The following is a 24,470-nucleotide window of genomic DNA, read 5'->3' on the forward strand; positions in this document are numbered from 1 at the left end:
TATATGCACTGCGTGTTTAATATATATGCACTATAATTATTTACATGCGTGTAGGTTTCCTGCGTCTTAGAGTGGCTCCGTTCACAGTATCTGCTGCTCCAAATGAATCATTATCATTTACAGGTGCTGGTCATATAATTAGAATATCATCAAAAAGTTGATTTATTTCACTAATTCCATTCAAAAAGTGAAACTTGTATATTATATTCATTCATTACACACAGACTGATATATTTCAAATGTTTATTTCTTTTAATTTTGATGATTATAACTGACAACTAAGGAAAATCCCAAATTCAGTGTATCAGAAAATTAGAATATTGTAAAAAGGTTCAATATTGAAGACACCTGGTGCCACACTCTAATCAGCTAATTAACTCAAAACACCTGCAAAGGCCTTTAAGTGGTCTCTGTCTAGTTCTGTAGGCTACACAATCATGGGGAAGACTGCTGACTTGACAGTTGTCCAAAAGACGACCACTGACACCTTGCACAAGGAGGGCAAGACACAAAAGGTCATTGCAAAAGAGGCTGGCTGTTCACAGAGCTCTGTGTCCAAGCACATTAATAGCGAGGCGAAGGGAAGGAAAAGATGTGGTAGAAAATAGTGTACAAGCAATAGGGATAACCGCACCCTGGAGAGGATTGTGAAACAAATCCCATTCAAAAATGTGGGGGAGATTCACAAAGAGTGGACTGCAGCTGGAGTCAGTGCTTCAAGAACCACTATGCACATACGTATGCAAGACATGAGTTTCAGCTGTCGCATTCCTTGTGTCAAGCCACTCTTGAACAACAGACAGCGTCAGAAGCGTCTCGCCTGGGCTAAAGACAAAAAGGACTGGACTGCTGCTGAGTGGTCCAAAGTTATGTTCTCTGATGAAAGTAAATTTTGCATTTCCTTTGGAAATCAGGGTCCCAGAGTCTGGAGGAAGAGAGGAGAGGCACACAATCCACGTTGCTTGAGGTCCAGTGTAAAGTTTCCACAATCAGTGATGGTTTGGGGTGCCATGTCATCTGCTGGTGTTGGTCCACTGTGTTTTCTGAGGTCCAAGGTCAATGCAGCCGTATACCAGGAAGTTTTAGAGCACTTCATGCTTCCTGCTGCTGACCAACTTTATGGAGATGCAGATTTCATTTTCCAACAGGACTTGGCACCTGCACACAGTGCCAAAACTACCAGTACCTGGTTTAAGGACCATGGTATCCCTGTTCTTAATTGGCCAGCAAACTCACCTGACCTTAACCCCATAGAAAATCTATGGGGTATTGTGAAGAGGAAGATGCGATATGCCAGACCCAGCAATGCAGAAGAGCTGAAGGCCACTATCAGAGCAACCTGGGCTCTTGTAACACCTTAGCAGTGCCACAGACTGATCGAATCCATGCCACGCCGCATTGCTGCAGTAATTCAGGCAAAAGGAGCCCCAACTAAGTATTGAGTGCAGTACATGCTCATACTTTTCATGTTCATACTTTTCAGTTGGCCAAGATTTCTAAAAATCCTTTCTTTGTATTGGTCTTAAGTAATATTCTAATTTTCTGAGATACTGAATTTGGGATTTTCCTTAGTTGTCAGTTATAATCATCAAAATTAAAAGAAATAAACATTTGAAATATATCAGTCTGTGTGTAATGAATGAATATAATATACAAGTTTCACTTTTTGAATGGAATTAGTGAAATAAATCAACTTTTTGATGATATTCTAATTATATGACCAGCACCTGTACATGCGTGGAGCATCTCAAGCTCCATTTCTGCATATGCTGCGAATTGGGTTGCTTATTAACGTTCATCATTTTTATTTATATGTTCATCATCTTATAGGGTAACTTTTGAGCAGATTTTTTGTTGAAAGCTTGACCACTATCTTGGACACATAAGTTCCTACACTTCTTGAGTGCTCGTGTAGTATTATAAAATGGATAGTTCTGGTCCTTGATTATGATTGGCTGAATTGCTTTTGAAACCGCTGTAAAATACTCTAAAACACACACACGACCTCATTACATCAGTAATGGTTATTTAAGTCGTTAACTTAATTCAACATATAAATATCACTTGTGTTTATTACAAATAAATTACTAAATGAACAAAAATTTGCGTTTCATTTACAATCCTGTGAAAACAGGAGGTGCTGCAGAACCCCTACTTCCCGCTTCAATGTCGGCACGTTATTTGAGCAGACTTTGCTTTTCCGGTGAGTGCGAGTGTGGAACGTTGGCTTGGAGCGTTAGCGACTGAGCAGAGAGGGCACACACGGAGCGGAACATTAAGCAGAGCAAACTGGGTGCCAGTACAGAGTCGCTTCGAAGTTGTGCATCTTCGGAAGTGGAGCCGCTCGCAAAGTTACAAAAAATGTTGCGCGACAATGAAACCTGAGCATTAAACACTGATGGGCGGCCTTTTTTCTCTTTCGGACAAAAAACGAAAGTGCCATTTTCGGCAGATAATTTTTGGTGGCCGACATTTCGGTGCATTCCTGACCGGAACCATCTGTTTCATAATTTAAAACCTACACCTGGAGAAGGTTAAATAAAAGATGACTGTCATGCTATGAACCTGACATGACTAATGGACAAAGTTCACTGTCCTTGAATCTGCTCAAAGTACACCCAAAGATGTTGGATGAAATGAAGTTTTGTCAACAACTAAGTTCTTCAAACTTCTTTGAGACTCCCATATAAATGTACAATGTATGGATAATCTCATGTACTGGTAATGTGGTTTAAGAGCTACATTATCCTAATGAATTCTTTTCTTTCTTTTTTTTTGCAGGTCTAAGCCAGCCACAGTGGACACAGTGAAGCCACAAGCACAGTTCATAGTTCTTGTATTTCTATAATACATTAAGTAATAAAAAAAGTCATGTTAATATTTTGTGTCAGAAGTTTTTTTTTTAAGCAACAAGGACAAAACCAGTGTATAATTGTAGTAATAATTTAAATTATTTAATTAATCAGTGGCCTAATTAACAGCTACCAGTTAAACATACAACTCAGAACCAATGCAAAAACTGCAATGAAAACCATTAAATATTTGCAAATAAAGACCAACTTGTATTCGATGCACACTTTTTTTTTTAAATCGATGCATTGCATCGTTAACTTTTATGCCGATACACCGATGCAAATCGGTGAGTCTTACCATCCATAGTCCACGTATATTGGACATCAGCTTGTTTATATTTGTGAATCAAGGCTCAAGTTTCAAATAAATTCACAAATTCAAAAGAGCATTCACAGACATTAAAGCAGAATACCAGTGCAAACAACTCAACATTTTTGTGTGTGAAATTTAAGCTATACAGATGCACTATTTATGGAATAAATTGTGAACAAATAACTGTTATATAAGTGCGTTCTGTGAATACATTTGTGAATGTAGTGCTGTGAATTGCATTTGTGCACTGCTTTGTGTGTGGATCTCGAGTGCATTTGTGGATTGCAGTGTGTGGATCTTTTGGATGCATTTGTGGATTGCAGTGCACAAATTTGTTAGAGGTTTTGATACTGTTTTTACTCCATATTTGTGCACACGAATCTTTGTTGTATTGAAAAATGGTTAATGTCTATTCCCAAACATTATTCTTGTACAGATAATGAACTCTGGAGCAAGTTCTGTTAAGGAAATGAGCAGCAATCAAGAGGGAGATGATGAGAAAAGGAGAAAGTCATCTCAAGTATGTATCTGTCCATTTCTTAAAAAAAATAGTGTCTCTGATCCTGTAAGTCCCTCACATGTGGACTGGGCTCTCAATGACGCAAACTGGCATGTTAATCTCCTGCATGGTGGGGTCCTATGTGTTTGACATCATGCAGGTGGCTAGCAGTGAGGTGGAGGAGGAAGAGGAGGAGGAGGAAAAGGATGATGGTGGGGACGTGGAGGTTTCTGATCAGGGACATCTGAATGATGAAGTATGTTCTCTTACAGAGTGGTATGTTTCATGTGCAAAAGAGATTGCTTGCAGCCGTGAAAAGGGGACAGGATAGATCACATACAGATTATACTCAACCAAAATGTGTTTGTTTTTTTGTTTTTTTAAGTAGACACTGCGTTAATAACTGTATTAGTCTGCTATCAATGGCTCAAGCCTCCGTTACTAGTTCTGAAATGACATTTTGGAATTAGTAGCAGGCTTAGGATGAGATGCGTAACAAATTAGTCCAATATTTGTACAATAATAATCATAATATATTTGTCAATTTCTTCAAATTAAAAAACTGACTTTTATTTTGACGGGTTGTAGTGAAGAGCTTTGAGTTTCAGAGCGTATTTGACAATGGTTTTTCTCAAATAAAATGATAATGCTCGTTAAGCGTTCTCTCAGACCAGCCTTGGATATGTTTGTGTTCATTTCCTCAGAGAGTGAGACGGCAAACATTGAAAACAATATGAACATGAGTATGTAAAATTTAAACATGTTTATGTAAACCTTTAAATCCATTACAATATTTAGGCTATAGATTAAGATACATTTGGACACATCAAGACATTTATCCTGAAACAAACTGCCTTTTCCTGCTCTGCAAGTTAAAACACTCATCAGTTAGGCTATCCGACACTCTCCATATGAAAGAGCAGCAATTTACATTTTTATATTGTCTTACATTATTGTAACATCATTGTAGCATAGACAGTGAAGGAATTGAATCATTTACATGTCGTAGTATTTTTGTCATAAATGTTTATTAATTGTTAAATATTCCATTGTTTCAGTGATTGAAGAATTAAAACTGAAAAAGATGCTTTACCTGATCAGATGATTTAGCTAGGCCAGCTTTTTCCGAGCAAAACAAACTTTATACTCATGTTCTTTGTCACCATGAACAACATTTTCAACTGAATTAAATTCCACAGGGATCCTGGTATCATCACAGCAGTGTTTTTAAAAAACTGTTTTTGGATAGCGAACCGCTGTTTGTTGATATTCCGATTAGAAAATGTAAATTCAGTAACACTGGTGTATAAAGTTTGTTGCTTAGTGTAAAATGGAAATGCATGGTAATTTTATACCCTGTATGTCAGCAAAAAAAAAAAAAATGGTGTAACATAAATCTGTGTTTTAGAACAGCATGGAGACACAAATCTCTCTGCATTAATCCAAAAAGAAGAAGAAGAAAAAAAACCTCTATTTGTTCAGGATTTGACCCTGTATCACTGGCATTATTGACCAACGCTCTGCCACTCGACTACAAATAGACTATCTGTAAAATGCCCAGAAATTCCCTTTTCCAGCAGTACCCAGAGTGCCAGTGCATGCGAGAGAGAAGAGCTCTTCATTCCTCTCACTTCGCAATAGTAAAAATAATTGCATTGCAATTTTTTTTTTTTTTTTTTTTTTGAGGTGACATTTTTGACACTAACTGTGAGATATGATGGTCTTGTGGCATGTTTGTTTTTTATTATTATAGTGCAAGCAAGGAGGTGCGTTCAAATCCTGATCAGTGATGCATTTTGTGGAAAACAGCAATTCTAGGCTAATAACAGTTCATTTTATGGGAAAAAACTAACACAACATAAAATAATGGTTATTTATAACTTAACTTAAATTTTCGCTTTAATAACACTTTTTTTAAATTGGTTATGAACCAAGTGTGTTCATATTATCGTCTTTACTGACTGCATCATCTTATTTTCCATCCCATCACACAAGGAATACAAACACTGATCTCTGTTTGCAAAACTGCAATAATTAATAAATTTAACTATCCCCAGACTTTATGAAGACCTGTGTTGAAAATGTTTAGGCCAATTTACGGAGACCCACGCACAGGGAAAAAACATATATACTCACAAGTTTTATTAGGCTAATTTGTCCCTGCGTTTTAATTCCTTGTAGTTAAATTGTGGCTACCTTTTAACCTTCTTATTCGTTTCTTCGTTTTTCAAATCATAACGAATTAATAGTGTTCTCACTTTTTAACTAATAGACTCCAAAGAACGATTTAAAAAAAGTGATCAACAATTTCTTAATTCATTTACATAGGAACGATTTAAAAAAAAAATGTGATCAACAATTTCTTAATTCATTTACAAAGGAATGATCTAAAGGGTTAGTTCACCCCAAAATGAATATTCTGTCATTAATTACTCACCATCATGTCGTTCAAAACTCATAAGGCTTTTGTTCATCTTCGGAACACAAATGAAGATTGAACTATGAAATATGAAATATGAGAGATGCCTGTTCCTCCATTGACTGCCTTTGCAACTACCACTTTGACGCTTCAAAAAGTTCATAAAGAGATCAGAAAACTAATCCATATAAATCAAAATCTCATCGGTTATGCAGCACATTTGAGCTTCCGGAAGAGGTTTGTTCTTGTGCGTTATTCTAGTTAGGTTGAGCTTCTGCTTATGTTCGCTGATCAATGTTTACATGTGAGTAAAAGCCTAAATTAAATCTTTTCATCATAACAAGCAGTCGATTCTCTTCAGAAAATTTGGACTAAACCGTTCAATTCATATGGATTAGTTTTCCAATCTCTTTAAGAAGTTTTTGAAGTGTCAAAGTGGTAGTTACTAAGGCAGTCAATGGAAGGAAATCTGATAGCATTCTGTCATCAAAAAGATTTTCATTTGTGTTCCGAAGATGAACGAAAGTCTTACGGGTGTGGAACAACATGAGGGTGAATAATTAATGACATAATTTTCATTTTGGGGTGAACTAACCCTTTAAAGTTACAACTCTTCATTTTGAGGAAATCTATAGCTTTTTAAGCTTAACAGTTAGACATAGTTTATCATATAGAATTGAAATTGTATTGGTAATCCTTTAGAAATAAACGATATTCAATATTTCAGTCAGCGCAACATTAATAAACAAATACTGAGTGTACAGTTAAGCAACTGGCTCTCTTTTTCTGTTAAACAACTTAAGTATAATATCACTGGAGTGACAATGCAGATATTTTATATAATTTTTTGTGGTCCCCAGAACTCATCACAGAAAGATACCACAAATGTCTCTGCCAAAGCTAAAAGAGGAAGAAAAAGAAAGGTAATCATTCTGTACTTTGTTGATGGCTTTATCACAAGGCCGTTACATTGACCATTACATTAACCATTAGAATTGAAATACAGTGGGTACGGAAAGTATTCAGACCCTTTTAAATTTTTCACTCTTTGTTATATTGTAGCCATTTGCTAAAATCATTTAAGTTCATTTTTTTTTCCTCATGAATGTACACACAGCACCCCATATTGACAGAAAAACACAGAATTGTTGACATTTTTGCAGATTTATTAAAAAAAGAAAAACTGAAATATCACATGGTCCTAAGTATTCAGACCCTTTGCTCAGTATTTAGTAGAAGCACCCTTTTGATCTAATACAGCCATGAGTCTTTTTGGGAAAGATGCAACAAGTTTTTCACACCTGGATTTGGGGATCCTCTGCCATTCCTCCTTGCAGATCCTCTCCAGTTCTGTCAGGTTGGATGGTAAACGTTGGTGGACAGCCATTTTTAGGTCTCTCCAGAGATGCTCAATTGGGTTTAAGTCAGGGCTCTGGCTGGGCCATTCAAGAACAGTCACAGAGTTGTTGTGAAGCCACTCCTTTGTTATTTTAGCTGTGTGCTTAGGGTCATTGTCTTGTTGGAAGGTAAACCTTCGGCCCAGTCTGAGGTCCTGAGAACTCTGGAGAAGGTTTTCGTCCAGGATATGCCTGTACTTGGCTGCATTCATCTTTCCCTCGATTGCAACCAGTCGTCCTGTCCCTGCAGCTGAAAAACACCCCCACAGCATGATGCTGCCACCACCATGCTTCACTGTTGGGATTGTATTGGACAGGTGATGAGAAGTGCCTGGTTTTCTCCACACATACCGCTTAGAATTATGGCCAAAAAGTTCTATCTTGGTCTCATCAGACCAGAGAATCTTATTTCTCACCATCTTGGAGTCCTTCAGGTGTTTTTTCATGTCTCTTGCACTGAGGAGAGGCTTCCGTCGGGCCACTCTGCCATAAAGCCCTGACTGGTGGAGGGCTGCAGTGATGGTTGACTTTCTACAACTTTCTCCCATCTCCCGACTGCATCTCTGGAGCTCAGCCACAGTGATCTTTGGGTTCTTCTTTACCTCTCTCACCAAGGCTCTTCTCCCCCGATAGCTCAGTTTGGCCGGACGGCCAGCTCTAGGAAGGGTTCTGGTCGTCACAAACGTCTTCCATTTAAGGATTATGGAGGCCACTGTGCTCTTAGAAACCTTAAGTGCAGCAGAAATTTTTTTGTAACCTTGGCCAGATCTGTGCCTTGCCACATCTCTGTCTCTGAGCTCTTCAGGCAGTTCCTTTGACCTCATGATTCTCATTTGCTCTGACATGCACTGTGAGCTGTAAGGTCTTATATAGACAGGTGTGTGGCTTTCCTAATCAAGTCCAATCAGTATAATCAAACACAGCTGGACTCAAATGAAGGTGTAGAACCATCTCAAGGATGATCAGAAGAAATGGACAGCACCTGAGTTAAATATATGAGTGTCACAGCAAAGGGTCTGAATACTTAGGATATTTCAGTTTTTCTTTTTTAATAAATCTGCAAAAATGTCAACAATTCTGTGTTTTTCTGTCAATATGGGGTGCTGTGTGTATATTAATGAGGAAAAAAAATGAACTTAAATGATTTTAGCAAATGGCGGCAATATAACGGAGTGAAAAATTTAAGGGGGTCTGAATACTTTCCGTACCCACTGTATTTGATTTGGTTTTCACAGATTGAAGCTGAACAGGACTCTGATACAGAAAACTCAAGCCCCACTTCATGTGCTCCTGGTTTAGATGTATTATCAGCAGGTGAAAATTGCCCTTTCAAACTCTGTAGATGTTTTTTTTTTTTTTTTTTTTTTTTTTAAGTGAAACAACACATCTATAAATATGGATTTGGTGTCTTTGTTCTTATTTAGGTGGACCGATTCCGTTACTAAAGCGCAGAGGAAGAAAACCTAAAACAGAGAAATCTCTGCAGCTGCAACAACAGGCTTCAAAGGAACCACTGAGGTCAGGTGGTGATTTTTTACAAATGTCTGTGTTATTAATAGTACAGATTCATTACATTACAGATTAGATGCATTCTGATATTTATTGGCCGGTCATTAATCAAATTATAACCATCGGTGGTTGTTATCTGAGAGAAAAAAAAAAAGCTTTAGACCAAAATACAAATTTTTAAAAGTAAAACCAAGTTGTCAAGGCAACCATTAGGCTTTCTGATTTCACACACCAACAGTGTGTGTGTGTGTGTGTGTGTGTGTTTGGACCACTGATCTATATAAATGACTGGATTGCTCATGATGTGTTTTCGTGATACTGGTATTTTTAACTTCAGTACAATACCTTGAAAAATATTGATATTCAATACCATTTCCGATACCCCGGGGGGAAAACGCTGCGTATACTGTCATATAGATATTTTTAATATTTAGTTTTTGTCCATTCATTGAAAGTCTAGGCAATCATTAATTTCTTCTGAAGAGATCACTTTATATGATGACAGCTTTTAAGCTTTTATTCATATATAAATGTTGATCAATTACCATTAGTTATCTCATAAATATTTGAAAACTCAGTGTATTTGTTTTTACAATGGGGTAATTTTGTTGCAATAGCTTACAGCACAAGGAAGCTTGATTTCAAACGGTAAATTGAATTAAAAAAAAGACTAGTAAACAGTAATAAAAATAAGAACAAATAAAAAAATTACTACCAATAGCACAAATAAATACAATAAAATAAAATCTAATTTAAAATAACATTGGATAATCTTCATTTAAAAAAATTAAATACAGATTAATCAATTAAGTTTACACAAGGTAATCAGTCAAGAGCTGTAAGTGATTTTCTCTTTCTTTTGTTGTTTGATTAACATTAACAACATAGAGATCGGCACATAGATTCCAAATACTGTTACACATGCGTTTTCTTCCTGAACTGTTTACGACTGTGTTTACATTAATACTCACCAAGATGGACATTGTGACATTTTTGTGTGTATCTGACCATTAATAAGCTGCAAAAAAAGACCTTATTTTGGCACTTGTGAGCTGTATGGTAGAGGCTGCTTTATTATTTATGTGCGCTTCGGATGTGCATGAAATCTGCAGGAATGAGTAGGATTATGCTTAATCCCATGCTGAAATTCAGATCTCATCACACCAACACTATTTACCCTGAGTGAATGAGACGACTGAATGAAAGGTGGTGGCTATGTGTCAACTCGCTGTTGGAGAGGAGAGCAAGAAAGCGCAGCTGGTATTGGTGTAGTGATGCTGTAGAAAGGAGTATTGGAATCATTTCAGATATTTCAGTATCGATACATATCGAAATATTGATATTTTTGACAACACTATTCACCAGTATTCCCACAGTCTATTGAATTAATAGGAAATCATCTGGTTTTCATGAGAAAAAAATTACCTTAAGAGTCAGCATTTTTATCTGAAGTCTTCCTTTACATTTTAAAATGCAAACATCCTACACATTTAAATGGTTATTTGTTTAATGTTGGGAATTTCCCCTGCTTATTAAGTTACGTTAATCTTCATTACAGTAGCGAATATCAGGTCAGCTGATGGAAGAGACCTCAACATTTGTATTACAAATGTCAAAATGATTCTTCTGAAATCTTCTGATTACAGATTTTTGCTTTGTAAGGCATGCACATACAACTTAATTCACCATGTACAGTTATTCACTGTGGTTATGTAATTTTTATGTTGTATAATATTGTTTTTATTTGTACAGTAATTGTAAATGATTGAACAGACTTAACTTAAGATTCATAACGACTTAAACATTGTTAAATAAATACTTAGCTCAACAACATATACAAATCACACTTAATTTATATGCAAACTGTCATGCAAGTAAAAAGCCAAAGAATTTGAGCTGACCTGTGGCTTTTTAATGGTTTCCAAGATCTCCAAGAGTCAAAAGTGGATGTTGGTCTACAAAAAGACATCAGGAAATAACATACACACTTCACAACTTATTCAGAGAAATGATGCTGACTGTGTATAGATTTAAAGACATGAAGCTTTGTTTCCAATCATTTATACTGTCGCTCCAAAAAGATGATGCATACCTTTTTAATATAATTTACCCAGATAGTACACGTACATCTCCAAGATGTCTTATAAAGAGCACTTTGTCTGGAAAGCATATGCCGTGTACAAATATCTGATAAACATCTTTAAAAAGTCAGTTTTACATACATTCTAATCCATAAACATTTTAAAGACTTTTTTTAAATTTCTATTTAATTGGGCGGTCTTCGTTTGGGGGCTACACTTGTGGTCTTCGGGGTCTCTGGAGACCCCAGGCAACAAAATGTAATTTTGTAACAATATAATATATTTTTTAAAAACCAATGTAATTTTACTTTGTTTATTAATGTTTTTACTCAACATTTGTGCAGTTTTTGGAGGATTTGTGGTATCTTTTAAATTTATATAAATAAATTTAAAAAATATTTTTTTAAATAGGTTTTTATGCAAAAGCAGCTTTTTATGTAAAATTCACTTTATAAAAGGCCCAGATTTCTAACTTTCATTCATGGGGATAACATGGATAATTTGACATGATTTAGTGTAAGATTTTTGCCCATCTTTTGGAAAATGCAGTTATAAAAGAAAAAAAAACTATCATTTTTACCAGTAGATGGCTATTAGAATGACTGAAAGACTTTCTTTTCACAAGTTTTTTTTCAGTTGGATTCATATCTAAATGTTATGAAATCACAATTTTAACAATAAAAATTACTTTTTGTCAAAGTTTAGCATTTTTTGTACTGAAAAAAAAACAGGTTTTTCAATAATGTCATCAATAATGTAATCTCCAGAGACCCTGCTTAGAAATTGGACAAAATCCATTCTCAAAATCAGAAACAACGCACAACACACATAGACAGAAATGAAGTGGCACACTTCCAAAAATGCAAAAAACATCCTCAATACAAAATCAACATGCTCACACACACATGCGTGCACACAAAAATAAAAATTATTATTGAAAAACTGATTTTGCCCTGTACAAAAAATGCTAAACTTTGACAAAGTAATTTTTATTGTTATAATTGTGATTTCATAACATTTAGATATCAATCCAACTGAAAAAAAACTTGTGAAAAGATGTCTTTCAGTCATTCAAATAGCACATAGCAAATAGTGGAGCTCTGCAGCCATCTACTGGTAAAAGTGATTTTTTTACTTTTAAAACTGCATTTTTCAAAAGATGGGCAAAAATCTTACACTAAATCATGTCAAATTATCCATGTTATCCACATGAATGAAAGTTAGAAATCTGGGCCTTTTATAAAATGAATTTTACATAAAAAGCTGTTTATGCATAAAAACCTATTTAAAAAAATGTTTTAATTTATTTATATAAATTTAAAAGATATCACGAATCCTCCAAAAACTGCACAAATGTTGAGAAAAAACATTGATAAACAGAGTAAAATTACATTGGTTTTAAATATATTAAATTAAATTATATGAGTGGACTATATAAAATTACAACATAAACATTCATCAATCAGTACTTTTTTTACTTAAGTACATTAAAAATCAAGTACTTTTGTACTTTCACTTGAGTAATATTTTATTATACGTATCTGTATTTTACTCAAGTACTTGATTTGTGTACTTCGTCCACCACTGACGGTCTCTGCATCTAATGAACCACACGACTACTACTACTACTACTTTGTGCGTATTCAACGTAGTGACGATCAGGGGTGGGTAGTAACGAAGTACATTTACTTCGCTACATTTACTTCGTTATATTTGTTTTTTGTTTTGTTTTTTGAAAATTTGGATTTTTAAGAGTAGATTTACATGTGAGTACTTTTACTTTAGCTTGAGTACATTTCTAATGAAAAAGCTGTACTTTTACTTCGCTACACAGGGCGGCATTCCTCTCGTTACTTTATTTTAATGCAATACTGTAATGTTAAGAAATGCGTCGTTTATTCCAAGTGCGCGGTCTTTTTTTCATGAACAAATGTCCCATACACGAATCACTCTGAGTCGATTCTGTTCAAAGACTTGATCAAACAAGTTGGCAAAACTGTCTAAATTGGTTCGCGAATCAGTTTGATTGATTTGTTCAGTTCCCTGCACGCACTGAATCATCTCAAGCGGTTCAAGCGGATGCATCCTATTTTTTTTTTTTTTTTTTTTTTGAGATATATATATTAATTTATCCATTAAATAAGGTACCATTTTTCGGACAGTATGAAATGAACACCTGTCGTCCCGCCGTAATTTGTGGGTAGCCTACCTATTGCGCAGTGGTGGCGCCAGCGACCTGTTCGTCTTGAAAATTAAGGCCTTTGCATAGACACAGTTAACCAGTTTACACGCGCCTGCAGAAATATACATTTGATTGCATTTTGGAGAACAGACAGAAGAAGATCCGACAATGTGCATTTGATCATTGTTTGTGTTCAGATGGTGGTTACAAGTGAGTGCACATGTAAATAATTTTCTCTCTTTCTTTCAAATGTAGCTGTATACAAAACAAAGGATATGCAATGATATTCGGATTACAGATGCCAGAAATAATGCTTTTCTCTTTGTGTTTGTTGCAAAGATATCTAATTATGAAACACACTCTGTAGAGCAGTTTGGATGACTTAACATGTAAGGGGACCGGCGGTGTATGTAGATAGAAATGGCTCATTCTAAGGTAATAAAAACATAATGGTTCTTTATGTAACGGTCTTTATTCACCACTGAAAACATAGTTATGTATATTATATTACATTTCTGTCAATAGATCCTCCTAAATATTACACAGTGGACCTTTAACTTCATGTAGCTGAATTAATATTATAATCAATTAATCTGTTCGTCCAGCGAACACTCAGTATTGATCGTCTATCAACTGTTGAGCAATTTTCCGTTGCTACAGAAAAATAACTTTTTCTTAGCATGTAGCTGTAGTCATAATCGTTACATTGACATTGGTTTATAAGCAGACCAGAATCAACTCGCATGAATGTGCACAAGTTTTATTTAACTAAATCACGAACACATAACTAATCTAAACACACACATACACACATCACGCATACATGGGAAATTAGAAAGTGGAAATGAATGAAACCGTAGCATAACAAAGGAATGGAACTATGAAAAGAGTCATTTAACGAGCTGAAAGAACCATCAGTTTCTCACTATAAAGCACCTTTGTTAACAAAGGGGTTCACAACTTAATACTAAATTGCTGTTTATTGTTCAAATGTACGATGTATACATTTTCAGTGGTCAAAAACCAAATGTGGGTCACTTTGCATACAGCTGTTACTTTTTCCCTTTTAAAGAGGAATATCTGAAGAACAAATAATGTTGAAACTAGAAATGTATCTCATGTTTTCTATTGACTTAACTGCATAGAACATACCTGTCTGAGTGCCATAAATATTCCTTTTCCAAAGTTTGCATGCCTGTAACTCTAAAGTATTCAAGATATCTTCATATCTCTTGGATTGAACCATCGAGGGCCTTTTAAATGAAGATACCAAAAGAAAAGTTTAAGAACCAGAATCGAAAAGGATATTAAGATATATTTAATACTTCATGAGTTACAGGCATGTAAACTTGAGGCAAAAAACACAAGAAGTGCTTTTTGCCATTTTTGAACGGTCACTGTTGGCATATAATGAAACAAAGATTGCTAAAGTCAACAGATTTTACTAATAGACCTGTGTAAAAATAAAATAATGATGCTGTCATCTTTCTAAAATTTTTACACCCCTCTAATTTGGCTCCAAATCTCAGGTGAAAATTGTCATTTTGACCCCCCCGTCTACAAAATGGTGGATAACTATTATTAATATTTTGGCTATCATCACTTTTTATGTTGGTCTTTCTACAGAAAAAATATTAACAAAATCAAAAATTTGAGCCAGGGACCTCTGGTTGAGTTGACACGGAATGACCCATGGGTGACTTTTGGGGGGGAGGGATGTTTGTGTATTTTGGGTGAGCATTCCCCATTGTGAATAATGTTATAGTGTTATCGCTCTCAAATCAAGTTGAGTTTTGGTTGCATGCATTGTTGTGAAGATAAAATAATGTTTTGCCCATTACATTTTCTGTTGTATTGACTGACTTACACATATGTCTGCAGACACCTAGCTGTGCAGATTTATTTATAGGTTTAACAACATTAATGTAAGCCAGGGGTGTGCAATCCTGCTTCTAGAGGGCCAACGTCCTGCAGTTTAACTGCAGTCTATTTCAACACAATTCACTCTCAAGACAAAAGGTAAAAAAAAACAAAGCTGTCACTGGAGTGGGGCCCTTTCAAAATGTACACCTACCTAAAGAGCACATATTAGTACCTTAACGGTACATATTGGTATACCAAAAGCGTATATATTTGTACCTAAATGGTACATATTAGAACCTTTTTAAAGGGTAACCTCCCAGTGACAGCTTATGTACCATTTCTTTCTGAGAGTGTAGCCTGGATATTTCTAGTAATCCCGAAGACCTTGCTTAACTGGTTCAGGTGTGTTTATAGGGTTGGAACTAAACTTTGCAGGACAGGCAGTGACACTCAAGGAGCAGGACACCCCTGGCATAGGCCTTTCACATAAATTGAATGTAATTTATCAACACCTATTGCATCTTAAAATATAGAGCTCATGACAAATGAAAACAAAATAAAGTACTTTAGTTAGACAGTAGTTTAGTAGTTAGAAAATACTAACCAGAGCTTTGCTGGATGAACATTAAATGCATAAAGCAGTGGGAATAAACAATACCTTGTAAGAAATTAGCAAATTATCTGTTAAATGTAATTTGTAGATTAATGTATTGTATTTGATTACTTAAAGCAGCATGATCGAATTAATGTTTGATTATGTGTTTAACATTGATTTTAATTTGAACCATTGCAGAAACTCTCCTCAGATCACAATTCATATATTGCTATTATTGAATTATATTTCGAATCCAAAGCAAACTATTAACAACATTTTTTTTTTTTTTTATAACCAACGATTTACACTGTATTCTGGCATGTATATTTAACAGTACAGTTCCTATTCATAATTCGTATTCCAATTTAAGGCCTGTAACAGGCTACTGTTTCTCTCCAACCCTGCTAACTATTTTCTTTGTATTTATAAAGGGACATAGGTATGGCCTACTACAAAAATTATACATTGCTCTTAAATATAGAGATAATAAATAAAACACCAAACTCTGTGTCAGCATACTGTACTGCTTGTGATGTCTCAAGTGTCGTACATTAGAGGAGAAGCTGATTTTGCAGCGGTAGCACTAATTATGTGCCCAGCAACATATTTCTGCTTCAAACGTCAGTGAGTGGTGGTTCGTGTGGCGACAAAAGCTTATTAAAGTGGGATTTGTCAGTGTGCCGTACAGACTTTTATTCTACTTAACAGAATTAAGGCCGTACTGAAGACGGCGGGTTTGATCAATCAGATGAAAGGGGCATTTCAGCACTTCCCACATGTGCGAATAAAATCTAAACCGATTTGTAAACCAAACGAGCCGAAATCTCATTTTCCGTTTGTTAAAGTAAACGAAAAAACAAATAGATGAGCTGTCTTTTCATTTCTCGTTGTTCCATTTGAAATAGGAAATTAAATGTTCAAAATGTATACAGACCCCTCTCACTTTCCGCTATGTTTTCACACAAAACAAAACCTACACTGCTTGCTATACCTGAGACTGTTGCTAACTTTGCTTAATGCTGGACAGTAGTTTTTCAAATCCTAGTAATGTTGTAATATAACCGTCTGGAATTGTCGTGTTTATTGTCAAACTGGTAACTGTTTCATCCTTGTATCCCTCAAACTAGAGTGAGCTTGGCGACCCCTCATAAATCTTTAGACCCCACTGCTTTAACAGATGTGATGACAAAAAAAAAAATATGGAACCTGCATTTGTGTGTAAAATTATCCATTAAATCAGATTTAATGTATACCTGTCTAGCCTGAAAACGGCGAGCCTGCTTGTGTTAAAGAGACACATAGATATGCATGATTACTCTTTAACACACACAATTTTATTCTTAAATAACAATGATTCGCTATGTCTGTTAAACCTTTAAAGTACAATCACAGTGGAACATTCAAATCTGTGTTGGCGCTGCCGCTGAGCCAGAGAGAGCAGTTGTCGTGTAGGTATGAAACAGTTTCACAAACAGTCTTTTCAACCTCACAGTATCATTATTTCTGTGTTGCAATAATTCAAAATATCACAGAAGTGCTAGGGTAAACATTTATACAGTTTGGATATAAACATTGGTGTCTACGGTAGCGTTTTTAAATAGTATTAAAATTAATATTTTTAAATAGATTGCAGCAATTAACATTTTGTCAGAACCTCAAGTAAATTACATATTTTGTTTAGCTGTCTATTCATAATCGTGGGAGAATTGTGGTCTCAATTTATCCACAATCGTGCAGGTCATTGAGTGAAAACAGTAGCTATCATAACTTTATTTTATGAAGCTAGTTGTGAGTTGTACACCAGTTGTCAATGGTGACAAGACCCATGTCATCAGGAAATCCAAGGCCCTTCCTGTGTTCTCTGTCTTCACTGGTTATGACACAGTATCTTCATTTGCAACCAGAGGCAAGAAGACCGCATGGGATACCTAGAATGCAGATGACATGACAACAGAGGCCAAATCTTCTTCTTCATTCTTCTTCGGATCACAAATTAAGATATTTTTGATGAAATCCGATGACAGTGAGGCCTCCATTGCCAGCAAGATAATTAACACTTTCAGATGCCCAGAAAGCTACTAAAGACATTTAAAACAGTTCATGTGACTACAGTGGTTCAACCTTAATGTAATGAAGCGACAAGAATACTTTTTGTGCACCAAAAAAACAAAATAACTTTATTCAACAATATCTAGTGATGGGCGATTTCAAAACACTGCATCATGAAGCTTCGAAGCTTTACGAATCTTTTGTTTCGAATCAGTGGATCCGAGCATGTATCAAACTGCCAATTGAAATTTTGAAACACTTATGACGTGTGACTTTGGCAGTTTTTTCTTTTAAGGTGACCGTTATTTTAGAACATTATTTTAAATTCCTTGGCGACGCGTCATGCAGCCACACTATGACAGTTATCGCGCTTATTTCATTTTTTCCTTTTATTCTAAATATTCACAAACTTGTTAACTATATCATTAATTATATGATATATTCCGATTGTCATATATGTGGAAGTGAATGTGTTTTGTTGTTTAAACACCTTTATAATGATCCTGTTAGTTGATAAAACAGGATCTGTCTGATTTATGTCACATAAATTCATCCATTTTTCCCGAAATACATAAATGTAAGTGGCTGGTGAACTAGGAGTAAACTTCATTGTTTCATACACAATATATCTAATATAAATAAAAAACTTAGTCAAATTATAATTGAAAGGATTATTTATTTTTAGCCTAGTACTTCATTTAATTAGTGACTGCAGAGCAAAGAAACTGGACGCCAATACTTTGTCTCCAAGATCTCCTTTTTTTGGTTGGAGGGTCAACACAGCTCTTCAGCAACTTTGAGGCAGTTTACCCCTTGCTTGGTATTCAGCACTTCTAGGAGATCTTCTCCTGTTGTTGACCAAAAGGACTTATAAAAGTCCACTGGTATACCATCGATGCCTGGTGTTTTTCCAGACACCATCCCTCGAATTATGTTTTGTAGCTCACTCATACTCAGATGGCCAGGAATTCCAGCGTTGATGCTTTCAGGCACCAAAAACAACCGCCCACTGGCGAATATCCGAAACATCTATCAAAAGAATTCCAGAGTCAGATTGTAAAGCATGAATGGTTCTTCTTTGACCGTTCTTTTTTTCCAAATTAAAAAAGAATTTTTTAAAGCATCCATTTGATTCATACCTTGATTCGTCCTGACCAAGGCCCCCCTGTGTTATGCAACCAAGTAGATCAGCCAATTGTGTGTTGTTTTTTTTGTTTTGTTTGTCACTTATGTTTGTCACTTAATAATGCAATGTTGAATTGCCAATAAGCACTTTTGAGTTTTAAAAGATTAATAAAAACCAAACATTTGACTATACAATGGTCAGAAAAACTAACAGGTACAGTATGACATTTTCTTATGATACTGTAATGGTGTTTGGAAAAAAAAAAAAAGAAAAAAAAAAGTAAAATCTGTCCAGCCTTGCCATAGAAATGATCATGCAGATGAGTCCAAGTATATTGTTTTTGCATACCCTTTAAGCGTACGCAAAAACAATTTCTTCTACTTGAAAAGAATATGGGTTAAATTTTTTTTTCACAAAAAGAATGGCTACTTCACCACTAAGTGAAGTATTATGACTTAAAAATGAAAAACCACCCCGTTCTCTAGCACAAACAGAAGCATTATTTAGATCACTATGAGTTTCCTTCAGCGTCACCACATCTAACTTATTTTGTTTTATACGTTCATAAATTTCCACTTTTTTTCTTACAATCTTACTCTATTAATATTCAAAGAAAGCAGTATTAATTTAATTCATTTTTAAAAGAAAAGAAAAGAAGAAAATAAAAAAACAAGCAAAAACTGCTAAAAACAAAACCAGAAACCCATAACATGTCACTTTAGGCTTTTTACCTATTATAATTTACAAGATCAGAGTTTAAAATTCCTACAATTTTCTTCAACCAATAAATTTCCTTATTTGTCATTAAGCTTTCTGCCATGAACAATTTGGTTTTGTCAATGAATTGTTTGATGTCTGGAAAATATTCACAGACACGTACTCCTCTCTTATTCTTCATTGCTCTGAGGAAGGGTTTAATGTCTTCTACCTCATAATCACGACCGGATGAATCTCTTGAATCCAAAGATTCATTGCCACTTTACATCTCTTCTTTGTTATAATCATCAACCACTTTTTTTTTCTTTTTTTTTTTTTTCTGTTTAGCAATTTGAACTTCACTTGAACTTTTCCTGTTAACTAGAACTTTGAACTCTTACCTTAAAAAGGAACAGGCTCAGATTGCTATTCTACAGGAAACCCATCTAACTGAAACAGAACACTTAAAGCTCAGACGAGGATGGATGGGTCAGTTTTTCAGTTCTTCCTTCAATCCTCATAGTAGGGCAGTAGCTATTGTAATTCATAAGAAATTTCAGGTTTGAGGATATGATGATAAAAGATACAGCAGGACATTATTTTTATTTTAGGCCAGCTTTTTGGAGAGTGAGTCCTTATTGGAAGTGTGTATTCCCTTAATGCATTTGAACCTACTTTTTTTCTGAATTAATTGCCAATATATCATCATTTTCTGTTAATCACATAATTATTGGAGGAGACTTTAATTGTGTGTCAAACCCAAGCTTAGACTTTAATCCACCTAAACACACAGCTGCTTCGAGACAGGCCAATAAATTGAACCAGCTTTGTGAAGATTTGGGCCTGCTTGATGCTTGGATAATCATAAACCCTAATGTTATTTTACATTTTATTCACACCAGCATAAGATGTCCTCTAGAATAGACTGTGTTTGTGTCCAGACAGATCCTGGATAGAGTAAAAATTGTGATATACAATAGGCATATGTACTATATCTGATCATAACTCAGTCTCTGTAGTCATCTCTCCACCTTATTTTAACCCTGCATCTCGTCATTGTTGATTACAATCATCGCTTCTTAGTAACCCTAAATTTATTTTATTTTATTTATTTATTTTTTTTAAAGAATGGGTGTTTCTTTTATTGAAACCAACAAGCAGCCTGAGATAGATCCATCTCTCTTTTGGGAAACAGTGAAGGCATATATTATGGGGTAAATAATAGGCCAGTATTGAAGTGTATAGGAAATGCGCAACAGTCATAACTTTGTTTTTGTTGAGTTTATTTAATTAATATTGAATATTAATTCATGTCAAACAAAACGGTGTGTTATTTTCTCTGCCAACTAAACTTCCAAAGCAAAGTCATTGTGATTTTGAGTTGGCCAGCTAAACAAAACAGGCGTAAGAAGTAGACTAATGGACATTGTATGGGAGAAGATGTGAGGGATATTCATATTTATGAAATAAACACCTATAATAGCCTAGCCCATTTCTCTTGCATGCGTAGTTAGCCATAAGTGTATTTGTCTACACAAATACAACATTAACAAACATTATAAACACTATTAACATGTGAACTATGTGTATTTTACTTCCCCTCACTCCATGACAAATCCATGATTGGTATTCAGGAAAAAAATAAAATAAAAGCAGGTGGTCTATAGTCTGATGAATCACATTTTCTTTTACATCACGTGGATGGCCGGGTGCCTGTGCGTCGCTTACCTGGGGAACACATGGCACTAACAGTATTCCCTGGTGGCTGTGGCCTCTTTCAGCAGGATAATGTGCCCTGCCACAAAGCAAAAATGGTTCAGGAATGGATTGAGGAGCACAACAGGTTTGAGGTGGTGACTTGGCCTCTAAATTCCCCAGATCTCAATCCAATCAATCATCTGTGGGATGTGCTGAACAAACAAGTCTGATCCATGGAGGCCCCACCTCGCAACTTACAGTACAGATCTGCTGCTAACATCTTGGTGCCAGATACCACAGCACACCTTCAGGGGTCTAGTGAAGTCAATGCCTTACAGGTCAGGGCTGTTTTGGCAGCAAAAGGGGGACCAACACAATATTAGGAAGGTGGTCATAATGATCGGTGTAAGTAGCCATGTATAATAAAAACAGTATATACATATACATAAAACATATACATAGTAGCCTATATAAAAAAATTAGCCTATATAAAATGCAATTAATTACAAACAACACTTACTTATTTACATTTATTAACATCATTTCCATATTTGCGATGTAACATTTGGATGCTAAACTATTTATGTAAAGAAGGCTCGTACTTAAGTTGGGTCCCATACACATAAATCAGCATCTTCACATGCAGAGAAATGAGGGGCATTTAATTCCCGCAAGTTGTTTATTCATTGTTCAACCCCTGAACAAAACATGAAGTGCTTCTCATCCAGGCAGATAAAGAAAATGGCACAGCATTTATAGGTAATTTTGATGACTGACATCAGAGAGTTTACTGATATTTTGGTACTGATCTGTGAATGGTATAAAGACAGAATGCTGTTGTTTTTGTGAACAGCATATATGGTGCATTTACCGGAAAAGTCAATCTGGTGATTTTGCGGTAATTTACCAGGTTTAATGTGTAAAAGGGGCTAGTGATTATCTTGGGAGAATATTCAGTCCATTCCTATCAATTTGTGCTTAGAAAATGTGAATGGCAACAGTACAAATGGAACCAGAACATTATTTCTGATAAACAACCATAAAAGGCAATGTAGCTTACATGCTGTTATTCACGTTTAAAAACTTAGCATGTGGTGTTATAAGTCGGATGTCATTCACTCAATGCACACTACTGAGTAGTTTTAATAAACAAACAGCTCTAACTTTTATTTGTGTAGTGCTAGGACAGCTTGAGTCCTAATTCATTGATACTACACTGACATTGTTTTTACATTAATCAAAATAATTTGACAATTCAACTTTTTATAAGCAGCAGCATATATATGAGATTCAACTTGATTTAAGTCAGTTTAATGCAATTTAAGTTGAATTGACTTACAAAAATGTTGATTATACTTATAAAAATTAAAAAATAAAAAATTCTTTGACGCACCCTTGAGTACATTTTTTTGGGGGGAAATAGCTGTATTTTAGTATGGGTTTTTTGTTGTTGTTGTTGTTGTTTTCATTACTCTTTTCACCCCTATTCACATTTTTTAATATACTAAAATAGCAAAGAAAAACATGAATTCCTGCTCTAGATCTTTATTTAAAAAGCATGGTTGTGTTGTGTACAGCTGTGTCTAAAAATCAGATTGTTATGTGTCTGATTTTCTTTTTTGCAGATTAGGAAAAGATGGAAAGAGAGATGATAGAAAAGGTGACAAGAGAAAAGGTAAGACAATACAGTAAATGAGGAAATGCTATGCAGCCCTTAGATAATCACCTAATTACCTAATTGTAATTATACTTTTTCAATTCTTGAACTATAGAAGTTTCTGCAGAGGCCAGACTGCATAAGTTGCATGGGGAGATTAAAACATCTTTAAAGATTGATAACCTTGTAAGTACAGACTCCAGTTCAGATGTTTTTTTCATTCTTTTTTTTTTTTTTTTTACCTTTATTTAATATGCTTTTTTTTTTTTAGTATGCTTTTTACAATGCAGATTGTTTTAAAGCAGCTTTACATTGATAACAGGAAAATAATGTAACAGTTTGTTTTGGCTGTACAGCAGCTTTAGAAGAAAATAATGTCATTGTCCCACTTAAGTTCAGTATTGATTAATTTCCATTGTAAAAATCATTAGTTATTAATTTAGTTAATTTATCTATAGAGCAGCTCTAGAGAAAACAGTGATGTCATCGTCCAGCTCAGTTCTGTTTGCATACAATGGTGTCAGTGCAGGCAGATCAGTAATATTGTTGAATAGTAGGTGTTCCCAACTAAGCAAGCCAGAGGCGACAGTGGCAAGGAACCCAAACTCCAACAGGTGACAGATTGTAGAAAAAACCTTGGGAGAAACCAGGCTCAGTTGGATGGCCAGTTCTCCTCTGGCCAACAAACGAACAGTGCATGATTATAATTCAGGCATTATTACAGGTCAGAAGTCAGATTGGGATCGGAACATTCAAAATATTTAATCTGCTTCCATCTGGTTGAAGAGTGGATTCATCACGCTGTTATAGAGACGGGTTTGTTGATGATCTGTGCCACTGGGTGTCGTGTCGATGAAGCTCTCACAGGGGATAGTCTAGTTGCATAGATGCAAACTCCTCCCCTTTCGAAAACAGGAGAGATCAAAATTTGATGGGGGGGGGTCTGAGAGGATAGTCTTTGGACAGGGTCACTTTGAATTAAATTATGGGAATCACGCCTTCTAAGTTGTCCTCTAAAAAAAAAAAAACAAACATTACCATTTTGCCAACGAATACAACTTTAGTTGAGCTCTACTATACTATATTGTCATAACCCCAATGTAATTAAACATTTTGCTTTTACACACACAAGATGTTCTGTGTGATTTCATAATTCATTTATGTAATCTGCGCAGAGTTAGCGAACATACTCAACTCATAAGTCAATATGAATATTAAATATAGCCGAATTGAGCAGCATCTGTGCATTTCTGGCTTACTTCAACACAACTGTCACTAAGCAACAAATAAAGGCGCGCTGGTTTGTTTGCTTTGAAGGGAATAGTGCAGACCCAAGAAACATAATAATTTGGAGTAAATAACCCCAGTGTAAAATGGAAAGAACCACCTCGGAACAATGATGCACATCTGCCAAATTTTAGCAGACCCTGGCCAGATATAAACACTGATTTTGCAGCAGCGATCAAAATGAGTAAATGACCTTTGAAACTAACTTTAAGCTTCAAATAAAGATTGTATTACATTGCTATGGCAG

At 35.3% G+C, this 24,470-nt stretch overlaps 2 protein-coding genes across 22 annotated transcripts in view; one reads left to right on the forward strand and one right to left on the reverse strand.

The window, feature by feature from the left end:
- Positions 1 to 24,470, forward strand: part of psip1a (PC4 and SFRS1 interacting protein 1a) — a 105,057-nt gene that overhangs the window by 75,676 nt on the left and 4,911 nt on the right. For all 21 annotated transcript variants that reach the window (XM_051896730.1, XM_051896860.1, XM_051896869.1 and 18 more), the window contains 7 exons: positions 3,602 to 3,685; positions 3,825 to 3,920; positions 6,944 to 7,006; positions 8,716 to 8,794; positions 8,905 to 8,998; positions 22,905 to 22,954; positions 23,052 to 23,122. In XM_051896730.1, coding sequence (XP_051752690.1) covers positions 3,602 to 3,685; positions 3,825 to 3,920; positions 6,944 to 7,006; positions 8,716 to 8,794; positions 8,905 to 8,998; positions 22,905 to 22,954; positions 23,052 to 23,122 — 537 coding nt within the window. The remainder of the gene's footprint in view (positions 1 to 3,601; positions 3,686 to 3,824; positions 3,921 to 6,943; positions 7,007 to 8,715; positions 8,795 to 8,904; positions 8,999 to 22,904; positions 22,955 to 23,051; positions 23,123 to 24,470) is intronic.
- Positions 1 to 24,470, reverse strand: part of LOC127514149 (uncharacterized) — a 358,601-nt gene that overhangs the window by 55,228 nt on the left and 278,903 nt on the right. The window lies entirely within an intron of this gene.

The sequence above is a fragment of the Ctenopharyngodon idella genome, chromosome 1, assembly GCF_019924925.1.
Source record: "Ctenopharyngodon idella isolate HZGC_01 chromosome 1, HZGC01, whole genome shotgun sequence".
NCBI lineage: Eukaryota > Metazoa > Chordata > Actinopteri > Cypriniformes > Xenocyprididae > Ctenopharyngodon > Ctenopharyngodon idella.